Source organism: Haliotis rubra, unplaced genomic scaffold (genome assembly GCF_003918875.1).
Source record: "Haliotis rubra isolate DU_JTF1 unplaced genomic scaffold, ASM391887v1 Scf103, whole genome shotgun sequence".
Taxonomy (NCBI): domain Eukaryota; kingdom Metazoa; phylum Mollusca; class Gastropoda; order Lepetellida; family Haliotidae; genus Haliotis; species Haliotis rubra.
The window spans coordinates 615,590-628,946 of NW_025764926.1; the positions used below are offsets into that span (position 1 = coordinate 615,590).

Here is a 13,357-nt window from a genome sequence, read left to right on the forward strand (position 1 = left end):
TCCACGGTAAGTAATACATATCATTGTAACCCCATTCCCTGGATCAATGCTCATGATGTCAATCACATGATTGTTTGGTCCACCTTTGTAGAAGAGGAATATAGCTGAAGAACTGGAAACAGATTACAATAGCTCTGGACAAATTAAAAGATAAAGAAGAACCCTCTTCACACACTGATATATAGCTGAAAGGAACTCAAGACTTCAACCTAAGCCATGTCATAATAAATTTGATACCTTGTTTAAAACAGCTCAGTTTTATTTTGTACCAATCATACAAATTGCACTTGACAAATGTTCACAATTAAAAAAGTACTTCCGTTATACTTTTGTAGACAAATGTTCTTATTCTTTTGCAGACATATGGTTTTTTTCTATTGTCAACCAATCTCCTTCACAATGTAGGAATCTACAGATAGTTCTTTCTTCACTTCCATCGTATCTCCTGCTCACACTGTCTCCAGAGTTTTTACAAAATCCTACATCCATCATGTCTGCTCCATCTCTCCGACACCATCCTTGGTGGTCAGTGAGTCAACTTTCACTTCTTTAAGATCTCCTTCTTTTGAATCAACCTTCTCTTCTTCAGATCCCACTTTAAGATCCCCATCTTTTGAATCAACTGTGTCTTCTTTGGAGGCTCCCTCTCCTTCTGTGGATTCCCCAACTCCAGCTTCATCCTTCCCAGAGCTGTCAGTGTTTGCAGCCTTTGCTGCCTCTGCAGCTTTCTTTCTTGCCTTCTGTTCCTGAACTCGCGCTCCTGTAACAGTTGGTACAGCATTAATAAAACAAGAAAAAATTGTGTCCAGGGACACGGATGCACCCGCTGACATTCATAAGACATATAAAGACCTATAATTGAACAAAATTCAAGAACAAGTTCAATAAACATCTATGCAACTCTGAGATGCACACCTTTCGAGTCCCAATGAAACACATGTATAAGCTTAATCAATTCTGTTGAGCAGTTTTTGTGGAGAAGTGGATAGACTAAATCCCCTATTTCACTATCATCAGAGAGAAATTCAACAAAATGTATCAAAGTTCAAATGTCTCTAAACATACCAAAAAACCTATAAAATACAAAAACAAAATATGAGATGCACACCTTTAGAGTCTCTATAAAAGACATATGTAAGCTAAATGAGTTTTGTGCAGTGGTTTTTGAGAAGTGGATAAAGTACACCCCCTGATGTATGGGACGAACAGGATGAATAGAACCAAATTCAACTAAGTTCAAACATCTGTAGAAGTGACAACATTAAGAAATTGGATGAACAAGGTATGAGATGCACACCTTTAGAGTTCCAATGAAAAACACGTAGAAGCTCAATCAATTCTGCTGAGCAGTTTTTGTGGAGAAGTGGATAGACTTCATCACCTATTACACTATCATCATAGAGAAATTCAGCAAAATGTACCTAACTTCAAATGTCTCTAAACTTACAAAAAACAACAATAAAATACAAAAACAAAATATGAGATGCACACCATTAGAGTCCCAAGAAAGCCCATGTATAAGTTCATTGAATTCTACAGAGCGTTTTTTGTGGAGAAGTGGATAGAGTACATTCCCTGTTTTGTACGGAGGGTAACCCTATATGCCCCCAGCCATATATGGCGGGGGCAAAAAAACATAGGCAGATCCAACACCCACATACCCTTTTAGACCTGAAAGTTTATTAAATGACCATTGAAACTCTCGTGAAAAGGGTGAAAATGAACTGTGCAACCCCTCTCCTTTCTCAAAAAGCTGTATCCGCCCCTGATAAAAGACAGGTTTTTTTAAACAAAGTCAGTTGTATTTCGATAATCTTTCAATAAATCCATCCTTTTTGTCTGATTTATCTGTCCCAGATTTTACAAAAGTACAACAGTATCACTTCACCTCAGATGATAAATGGGATGTTTGACAATTACAGCATCATTTGACTTACACAGGAAAGGTTATTAGTCAGGTAATTAGTGAAACAATCAGTGTGAATCAATTGGAAAATGTATATATTTTTCAAGAATTAATCTGAAAATTGGTAAATCTGAACATGAGTGATAATTTGACTTATAGTGACCATGACCATATACAGATGTCATCAAACGCTGACACAATTGAGATCCCTAACTTGATCCTTCAAACAATATGCCAAAGCATTTTCACTGTGTTTGCAATAATTGCTGCAATGAAAGTAAACAGGAATTTGGCAGTGCTATTTGATAATTTGAGTTTACTCTCATACTCAGCAACATTTTAACAATATCGAGAGAGTGAGTGAGTTATTTTTATGTGGCTTTAAGCAACAATATCGAGAGAAGACAAAAAACATGAGTATTACTAATCAAACCAAGAGTATAATTCAAACTGCAAGGCAACAAAACATCACTCTGTCTCTTGAAAACAAAAAAGTTTTCAAAAGCAAGCCAGCTAAAGAGAAAGCAAGTACAACATCAGATGAAACATACTTATTTCCTGAAGATCCGTCCCACACAGGAAGAGGAAGTGTTGTCTGTCAAAGGTGGAGACAAAGGATCTAATGGAGACCTTCCCTCTCCATCCGGTCACTGTTATATCACATTTAGGCTCAGGTTCCCTGAAACAAGAAACATCATATACACAGGGCCCCAGATAATTTTTCAACATCAGGGGTATGTACTCCTTATTTGTTCAATATAGGAGTACTGGAAAAACCTTTAGAGCACTCAATGGAATTTAATGGCGTATCAGTAATCTTGTGTTTTGTTTCATATATGCACCACAACATTGCTAGTCTTGTGTAAACAGGTCAATAAACAATAAAACAATACTTTTTCAGATAAATATGTCTGTAAATGATTCTAAGACCAAACACCATTGCTGTGGTGAGTATCTGCTATGTTTTCTAAAAACATTCCTACCATATCGTGCATATTTTTTATCTATACAAACACTGATACGGCCCTTAATCTGGAGCCCTGTAAACACATCAATACACAGGTGGCTACTGACTACCTTGATCTATAATCTTTCATGTCTGTTTTGCAGGAACAGGTTAACTTAAAGGGCAAGTTTACATGACAATAAACTTTTCTGTCTTTCTCTTTTTCACAAAAGTATTCATCTAGAAGTTTCATACCCAAAAGAGTACAGATATCAGAATAACTAATTTGCATTTCATCAATTCATATTTTGCACATTTACAGAGAGTTCTATTTCGAAAACAAGAAGACATGGTCATCAAAATCCCCCAACACAGTGTTCCGTTATGACTTGGTTCCTGTTATTTAACTCAACCACGACATTCATGCCTTGAAAACTCATATCAAATTTGGTTTCCCTACCTATAACTGTTTCTAGATATCTGTCCCTATTGGGGATACCGTGCACTAAGTCAAGAAACACATGACAAGGGCCATAACTCTGTTACAAATTGTAACACGGTTTCCATCAAGGCATTCGTGTCCTGAAACCAGGGTTTTACACAGACTTTTGAAATGGGAGTCATGGTGACTCACAATAATCAGTCAGGATTACTGTCTCCTCTGAGTTCTCTGGAACAATCTGACAGCTCTGTAAAAGTCAAACTATCATCGAACAATATCATATTTTGCTTATCAAATCGATTTTATTGAACTGAATTGTGAGGGCCACCAATAAAACTTGCGTCAAGCTTGACTCGTATGATAATATTTTGAGAGTCGTTTACAAAATCGTTGCGTCAAATACGCAGGAATCACATGTCATGTAAAACCCTGTGAAAACGCATACCAAATTTGGTATCCCTATCTATAATAGTTTTGGAGAAAATTTGTCCCCATCATCTTGGACCGAAGGACGTCCAGAGCTCAAACCTATGTCCACCTCCATTATTACAATTTTGCACAGTCACATGAAATCGACAGGCCAACTCTGATGATTTGTCTCATAAGTTTGGACACACGAATAAAACAGTTGTTTAACAAAACGATCATTATTTTGTTGTCACTTTTCGCTATTGTTTTCAAGGGGGGACCACTTGCTATTAGAACAGCCAGGTAATCAACAAGCGTATATAGTGAATTTCAATTTCACACCTGCAACTCACACACCTGTGCATCTGTGACTCGTGAAGATCCGGGTTATAACTGATCTTCCGTGACCAATGCTTGTCGTAAGAGGCGACTAACGGGATCAGGTGGTCAGGTTCTCAGTCTGGGTTGACACATGTCATCGTATCCCAATTGCGGAGATCGATGTTCATATTGATAATCCCTGGACTGTCTGGTCCAGATCTGATTATTTACAGAAAGACGCCATATAGCTGGAATATTGCTGAGTGTGGCGTAAAAAACTAAACTCACTCACTCACTCACCTGTGCATCTGTTACACCTGTGTAGGCTCAGTGTATGAACAGTCAGGACCTACTGACAGATTAGTCAAGGCAACTTAAAACAAGACGGAGAGAAATCAAGAAATTCTTACTGTTCACTTGGCGTGAAACGAAATACAGCACTCCCAGGACCTGAAGGTTAAAACAGGAACATTTTAGACAGGTGCAGCTTTAAAAGATTACTCCCATATGAAATCATGAATAACTCTACACTGCTGCTTGGACGGTAACTGGGCCACCCTTTTAGCCCTCCACTGAAAAGACTATCTGTTTTCATCAGAGACTGTCTGTTGACTAAATATGTTGACTACCACAATCCATAATATTACACAGAGAATCTCACCCAAGTGTCTACTGATATCAGTTAAATCCAACACGAGGTGATAAGCTTTTATCAACAAGTGTTGATATAATTGATATCAGTAGACAACGAGGGTGAGATTCTATTTATCACCAAATATCACTCTTCATTAGTTTTCAATGAAAAATGTACATCTCTGAACACAGTACAACTTTAGACTTGCAATGCAGCGATGTCATAGGATTGTGACGTCATCAAGTTTATCTGTCATTAAACCACTAGGGAAAGTTATGTCCATTGTTCTTGGAAGTGTTTTATTAGCATAACTGATTAACTGACCTAGGGCAATTATTTCTATTTAAAAACAATAAAATTGTACTTATTTTGATAATCTTCATCCTGCCTAATACATTACACGTGTATTAAATATGTATGCCCTCATGGTGTAAGCCGTTTAATCACCCTCACTATGGTAGTTATTTAAGTAACTACCTTGTAAGGGTGATTAACCTATACTTAACCACTAGAAATTAAGCAAAATTAACCAATCAAACAAGATCATTCTTCACTATTGTGATAAGCAATGAATGAGATAACCCTTACAATTGCAACATGTCTTACACAATGCTGAAAAGTGAAAATGTAAGCAAATATGTATTTCGTACATATTTATCGTTACTCAAAGCCTTAATGACTCACCTAGTTTATCAATCTGCTCCTGTGTATCCTTGGTAAACTTGATGATGTATGGGTTTTCCTCACTCAACAGCATGATGAGATCAGACTTGGCAACAGTTACAAACCGGCCGGGAAACCACTTGTACAGAAGACCCACACACTGAAATATAGAACAAATTATTAAGGAAAAGAAAGGGCATAAGCTCCTGAAATTCTTCAATACAGTGTATGAAATAAGCCAAAATCCCAGCCAGACATAACTTCAAAATGTTACCAGCCCAAAATGGATTTAACCAGACCAGACACCAAGATATTGTGAATTTACTCAGATATTTACTCAGGCCTTATTTCATACACTGCTTCAATACCCATCCAAACACACACCCTTTTGTGCACCCACCACTGCAGACAAAACATGTCTGTGTGCCCATCTGAGCGCCAACCTGAACGTGCTACTTGACGCCAAGCTTGGTAACCCATTCAGCAGTAAACTTGCCAACCATCTTGACACCATACATCCTCAACTTTCATTGTGTGCAGCTGATATACATCTCATTCATATAATATCCATTCTCACAGGGTGGAAGCGCTGTCCACACGAAATGTGGAGTTGCCCCAAAAGCAACTCCATTTCCTCGCTGGACAGTGAAAGAAGGACACGTGGTGCAAGAATAAAGGTAGGTTTTTCCTTGCATTTTCATTATTTTGCAAGTATATCAGGTTTTGCCATTTGGCCAGAAGGATCTAGAAAGTTACAGATCTTTCTGTAATAGCTTGACACCCTCTCTATTTATTACAATTGTGCGTTAAGCGAGGTCACCCTCCTGAGTATCGAAACAAGATAGCGGAAAATGATAGTTTCAACACAAAATATGACATCCTCATCAGCTGACACACCTTTTTTTGCTGTCAATTCTTAGATATAGTGATTTTAGGTCTTCATTCGCAGTTTAGGCTTTAATGCGTTTCAATTATCGTCGAAAAATAAATCTGTACATTTTATATGGAGTTGTTCACATTTAGCAAAAATACTGTCCATTGCGTTGTGATTTTACTGTCCAGGAGTTGACAGCTTATAGTTTTAATCGTCAGGTGATCAAACGTTATTCTAGAGATATTTGTTGTGAAGAAGAATGTTTTGTTACTGCCTGCCTGGCATATTTATTACGATTTTTTACCTTCAAGTACACCCTCATTGCAGTTTGTACCCTGTCTGCGATTTATTGGATAAAAACACATATTAATTTGTTTTTAAAAAAAACATGCATTCGTTTCACTTCAGCTTTACTTAACAGCATAAACACGACATGAAAACTAAGCTAAACAAGAGTGACCTCCCTTTCAAGTCACTTTCGCGCGCATTAGTAACTACTCGTGTCATTCCGGGAAGCAGGATGGCGTCTCGTACCCCTCTTGTGGCCATGTTTACGACTGGGCCCTGTCGAAGCGCAAACTGGCATGGAGATGAAAATAGTCTAGTACTATTAGCAAGGAAAGATAACTCTGAATTTCCAAACATGGCTCCTAGAATATCCTATATCCCTTGGGCAAAACAGCAATACAGTCATTTCCTTTGTAAATATGTTTTAGTGCTTAAAGTTTCTGATCCTTTAGCTCAAAGTTTGTTTAAATTGTGCATTGCATAGTTTAGCGAAGTTTCAAACTTCAACGGTGCCGCCATTTTCATGCTTCGAAATGCGTTTTACTACGCGTGATTTGATTGGTTTGCCACGATCGTGTTCACTGTTCAAGCGAGGAAATTGAGTTGCTTTTGGGGCAACTCCACATTTCGTGTGGACAGCGCTTCCACCCTGTGATTCTTACCTCTTGTGAAATTCTGAAGTCACACTCAGGAACGATGGGCGATGGATTCCGGCTACACAATTTGAACCCCATGTTGATGAACTGAAACGATTTTTTTTAGAAATGATGCATTTCCCTTTTGTGTTTTGCGTAACACACGAACGTATGTCATGTGCCTCACTCTGTCAACAAGTCATAACACACAAACGTATGTCATGTGCCTCACTGTGTCAACAAGTCATAACACACAAACGTATGTCATGTGCCTCACTGTGTCAACAAGTCATAACACACAAACGTATGTCATGTGCCTCACTGTGTCAACAAGTCATAACAACAAGTCATAACACAAACGTATGTCATGTGCCTCACTGTGTCAACAAGTCATAACACAAAAACGTATGTCATGTGCCTCACTGTGTCAACATCATAACACACAAACATATGTCATGTGCCTCACTGTGTCAACAAGTCATAACACAAAACGTATGTCATGTGCCTCACTGTGTCAACAAGTCATAACACACAAACGTACGTCATGTGCCTCACTGTGTCAACAAGTCATAACACACAAACGTACGTCATGTGCCTCACTGTGTCAACAAGTCATAACACACAAACGTACGTCATGTGCCTCACTGTGTCAACAAGTGTTAACTCAAAAGTTTGTGAGGACAACATTATGATCAACATGACTGATGACTAAACTAGAGTATTTCACTTAGTCTTTAGAAGCTTTCAATACCGCCTAAGATATGAATTCCTATGGCAACTTTTCAACATACCTTTTAGGAAAGCTTATAATTGAAGGCAGTGTTACAGTGTAATATTTTCACAACTCCAAGCAACCATTCTGTTACAAATTAGGAAAACCATTATACAGTCCCTAAATAGCAAATGGCAGCAGTTCAAGGGGCAACTGGCATGAATACAAGGATTACTACTAGGTTACCATGGAAAATTAAACAACTGTATATTTCAAAATATGCAATGAGTAATACAATAATCAAATCATTTTCTTAAAGTGTCTTAAATATTTACTTATAGGATCTTAACCTTCTTAACTTTTCAAGATCCAACAAGTTGAACCCAATGTCAGCAAATCCTAGCTCCTTAGATTTCTGTGCCCCATATGGCCCCACACACTGGAGTGGTTGTATGAGAGGAACTCACCTTGATTCTGTCGATGTTGCACTGCACTATCCTGCGGATGTAGGGAGACACATAATACAGGTTTTTCTTGTTTCCCAGCTGCGACCTGTACATGATCTGTGTCACTGGGAAGTTGTCCGGAACCTTGTAGAATTCCCTAAAACAACACCAAAACTCAGTGTCAAAAGCCTTCACAACAAATCTCATTACGTTTCAGAACAATGGCTCCTTTGCATCATCTAATATCACCTTAATAACTAAGGAGAAACTTAACTGGTTACCTGAGGAATAAAACTTGAGCCTTTCATCGGATATCAGATCATTTCCAGCAAGGGACATTAGCCCTACAGCTCCTGAAAGTCTATGTCAAAAGATGCCACTAGATAATCTAAGATATGAGGTGAGGTGAGGTGAGATGAAATTGGGTTTAACGTCGTGCTTGAGAAAATTTAGCTCATATGACGACTTGCATGCGTGTGTATGTGCATGTGCTGCTGCTTGTACTAGCCCAGACTTAAGCTGGTTTTATAGTGCTAGCCCACTGAGATACCATGCCGCAGTGAAGCATGAATACCCCACTCAGACACATTATACTGACTCCAAGCCGACCAGTCCTTGTTGTACCCATTAATGCCGTGCGCCAGGCAGGGACCAATTAAGTCTTTTGGTATGACGTGGTCAGAGATCAAACCCGCAACCTTCCGCTCTCCTCTAAGCTATGATCAGACACCACCACCATCACTGCTTTAGAGAACAGGGTCTGAGCAGACACATCAAAACCAGAACATGAATTCAGATAGTAACACCCTAGATATCATTGTTACAGCCAGGGTATCATTTTCCCAAATTGTCAGACAGCCTTTATAGTATTGAGTCCTAATTTCAGTAACCTTTAGCATCTATCGAACCAAACCTTGCTTTGTCTACTAACGTCTCTGAACTAGGTTTTGTACAGTCTTCATATTGCTGAACAGTGACCTGAGTTTATGCACTTTCTACGTACATAATGACAATCAGAGACGAGGCAAACTGATGCAGGAGTGCATGGTGACAGTAGACACGAGACTCATAATAAGAACTCATCTGGACTAAAACTGAGGAATCATCAACGTAGGCAACATCCATCAGGTCATATTACTGTCTTCAGAGTTTATTCAGAAGACCATCGTGTGCTTTCATCATGTGTTGGGGTCTGTGTCTTCAATAATACTTAAAACTGGACAATCCTCTGCCTCTATTGCTCACAAGTCACTATATGGAACTTTGTGCAGATGCTTGGGGGTGAAAGGTCAGTTACGATGATACCATGGTTATGTGAACCACACCATCAGGGTACCATGACACAATTATTGTCACCATGGTTATGTGAACCACACCATCAGGGTACCATGAAACAATTATTGTCACCATGGTTATGTGAACCACACCATCAGGGTACCATGAAACAATTATTGTTACCATGGTTATGTGAACCACACCATCAGGGTACCATGACACAATTATTGTTACCATGGTTATGTGAGCCACATCATCAGGGTACCATGACACAATTATTGTCACCATGTTATCTGAACCATACCATCAGGGTACCATGACACAATTAGTTACCATGTTATGTGAACCATACCATCAGGGTACCATGATACAATTATTGTCACCATGGTTATATGAGCCACACCATCAGGGTACCATGACACAATTATTGTCACCATGGTTATGTGAACCACACCATCAAGGTACCATGGTTATTAGAGTTACCATGGTTATATGAAATATACCATCAGGGTACACATGATCACACTTACTTGATAGGGGGCCACACTTTATCATCGGCATCCATGAACAGGAAGGGATCTTCCTTAAATCCATAAGTCTTCTGTCTCTTCTGAGATGGCATTCTGTGGAAAGAGACAACATATTGTTCCCATCACACTACTCTTCAGCAACTGGTTGACAATTTCAACAAGAAGACAAAGTCATCAATATCCCCCGCAATGGCAAAATACTCAATGAATATGTCAATTAGTTACGACTATGACAAATGTTCTGGCGGGTATATAGAAGTGAATGAGTGAGTGAGTGAGATTAGTTTTATGCCACACTCAGCAATATTCCAGCTGTCAGTATATAATAGGATCTGGACCAGATAATCCAGTGTTCAACAACACAAGCATCGATCTACACAATTGGGATACAATGATATGTGTCAACCAAGTCAGTGACTATATTGTGACTATATTGCAAAGTGGAAGGAGAATATTGAAAGGTTTTTATATTATGTTCCAGAAAAAAGCACTACCAATTTCAGTCAAAGTCAAACTTGTTGCCATGGAAACGGTTTTAGAGTTCTGCTCCGGAAAACACAAATGTGCACGGATCGGACACACCGCGGATGGACGCTTAGATGGAGTCCATTTTAGTACCCCCTGCAAAACGTGTTGCGGGGATAAAAAGATATTATTATCAGAAATCCAAAACAACCACAAGGCACCAGTTCACCGGACACCCATCTATGTGCCAAGTTTGGTGAAGAAATGTTGAACGGTTTTAAAGTTCTGTCTCGGAAAAGACAAATGTTCACTGGACGCACAGAAACAAGAACCAGGTCACCGCCCATCCACTTTGGAATACACTTTAAGAAAATTACAAAGACGCGTTTTCCTGATCAGGATCCCCATATTATGGTACTAAAATTAGCAATGGTTGTCACAATGATCTTTAAATTGTCAATGTAGTATGTCCTAATGGTTTGCTTTTTGGTTCATTGTTTAATGTTGCCCTCAGCAGCATTCAACTTATATGAAAGCCATTGTAAACAAGAGTCATCAGAAGAACACAAATCCCCCCGGACCCCATAAATTTGAAAGAACAAATCACCTGACAGTTACTTAGGTCCAAATTGATTTTTGGGACTAGGTCCAAATTGTTTCCATGGAAATCAGGAAAAATAAAATGCCAAAAATCTGCAAATAGCAAAAGGCACCACTTTAGGTTTTGTTTGATATATCTACCAAGTCTTGCAGAAAGATATTGAACGGTATCCGAGTTGTGCTCCGGAAACAAAGCTCACCCATCTCTTTTGAGACTATGTCCGAAACGTTTCCATGGAAACCAAGAAAAATAAAAATGACAAAAATCTGTAAATAGCAAAAGGCACCATGTTGGGATCTGCCTGATATCTGCCAAGTTTTGAGTTGTGCTCGGAAACAAGCTCATCCATCCCTCTTGATATTAAGTCTGAATCGTTTCCATGGAAACCGGAAAAATAAAATGCCAAAATCTGCAAACAGGAAAAGGCACCACTTTAGCTTATGTCTGATATATCTACCAAGTCTTGAAGAAAGATATTAATCGGTTTTGAGTTATGCTTCGGAAACGCGAAGGTCCTCCTCCTTTTTTAGATTAAGTTCAACTCGTTTCCATGGAAACCACGAAAAAATAAAAATGCCAAAATCTGGAAACAGCAAAAGGCCACTTCAAGAACTGTCTCATATATCTGCTAAGTTCTGTTGAAACCTATTGAGCGGTTTTGAGTTGTGCTCGAAAGCGAAGTCCATCCCTCTGTTTTGAGGCTAAGTCCAAAACATTTCCATGGAAACCAAGAGAAAATATAAATGCCAAAATATGCAAATAACAAAAGGCACCACTTTAGGTTCTGTTTGATATATCTACCATGTTTTGTTGAAATAATAGGATCTGGACCAGATAATCCAGTGTTCAACAACACAAGCATCGATCTACACAATTGGGATACAATGATATGTGTCAACCAAGTCAGTGACTATATTGCAAAGTGGAAGGAGAATATTGAAAGGTTTTATATTATGTTCCAGAAAAAAGCACTACCAATTTCAGTCAAAGTCAAACTTGTTGCCATGGAAACGGTTTTAGAGTTCTGCTCCGGAAAACACAAATGTGCACGGACGGACACACGGATGGACGCACAGATGGAGTCCATTTTAGTACCCCCTGCAAAACGTGTTGCGGGGGATAAAAAGATATTATTATCAGAAATCCAAAACAACCACAAGGCACCAGTTCACCGGGACACCTATCTATGTGCCAAGTTTGGTGAAGAAATGTTGAACGTGTTTTAAAGTTCTGCTCCGGAAAAGACAAATGTTCACTGACGCACAGAAACAAGAACCAGGTCACCGCCCATCCACTTTGGAATACACTTTAAGAAAATTACAAAGACGTTTTCCTGATCAGGATCCCCATATTATGGTACTAAAATTAGCAATGGTTGTCACAATGATCTTTAAATTGTCAATGTAGTATGTCCTAATGGTTTGCTTTTTTGGTTCATTGTTTAATGTTGCCCTCAGCAGCATTCAACTTATATGAAAGCCATTGTAAACAAGAGTCATCAGAAGAACACAAATCCCCCCGGACCCCATAAATTTGAAAGAACAAATCACCTGACAGTTACTTAGGTCCAAATTGATTTTTTGGGACTAGGTCCAAATTGTTTCCATGGAAATCAGGAAAAATAAAAATGCCAAAAATCTGCAAATAGCAAAGGCACCACTTTAGGTTTTGTTTGATATATCTACCAAGTCTTGCAGAAAGATATTGAACGGTATCCGAGTTGTGCTCCGGAAACAAAGCTCACCCATCTCTTTTGAGACTATGTCCGAAACGTTTCCATGGAAACCAAGAAAAATAAAAATGCCAAAAATCTGTAAATAGCAAAAGGCACCATGTTGGGATCTGCCTCGCATATCTGCCAAGTTTTTGAGTTGTGCTCCGGAAACGAAGCTCACCCATCCCTCTTGATATTAAGTCTGAATCGTTTCCATGGAAACCGGGAAAAATAAAAATGCCAAAAATCTGCAAACAGGAAAAGGCACCACTTTAGCTTATGTCTGATATATCTACCAAGTCTTGAAGAAAGATATTAATCGGTTTTCGAGTTATGCTTCGGAAACGAAGGTCACTCCTCCTTTTTAGATTAAGTTCAACTCGTTTCCATGGAAACCACGAAAAATAAAAATGCCAAAAATCTGGAAACAGCAAAAGGCGCCACTTCAAGAACTGTCTCATATATCTGCCAAGTTCTGTTGAAACCTATTGAACGGT

The 13,357-nt window shown here is 38.8% G+C and overlaps 1 protein-coding gene across 1 annotated transcript in view; it reads right to left on the reverse strand.

Moving 5' to 3' along the window:
* Positions 1–238: 238 nt before the first annotated feature.
* Positions 239–13,357, reverse strand: part of LOC124272574 (RNA cytosine-C(5)-methyltransferase NSUN2-like) — a 39,655-nt gene continuing 26,536 nt past the window's right edge. The window contains exons 18-24 of the mRNA XM_046707782.1: positions 10,081–10,173; positions 8,297–8,432; positions 7,145–7,225; positions 5,342–5,480; positions 4,434–4,473; positions 2,458–2,585; positions 239–760 (exon numbers count right to left, since the gene is read on the reverse strand). Of these exons, the coding sequence (XP_046563738.1) occupies positions 489–760; positions 2,458–2,585; positions 4,434–4,473; positions 5,342–5,480; positions 7,145–7,225; positions 8,297–8,432; positions 10,081–10,173 (889 nt within the window). The 3' untranslated portion in view covers positions 239–488. The remainder of the gene's footprint in view (positions 761–2,457; positions 2,586–4,433; positions 4,474–5,341; positions 5,481–7,144; positions 7,226–8,296; positions 8,433–10,080; positions 10,174–13,357) is intronic.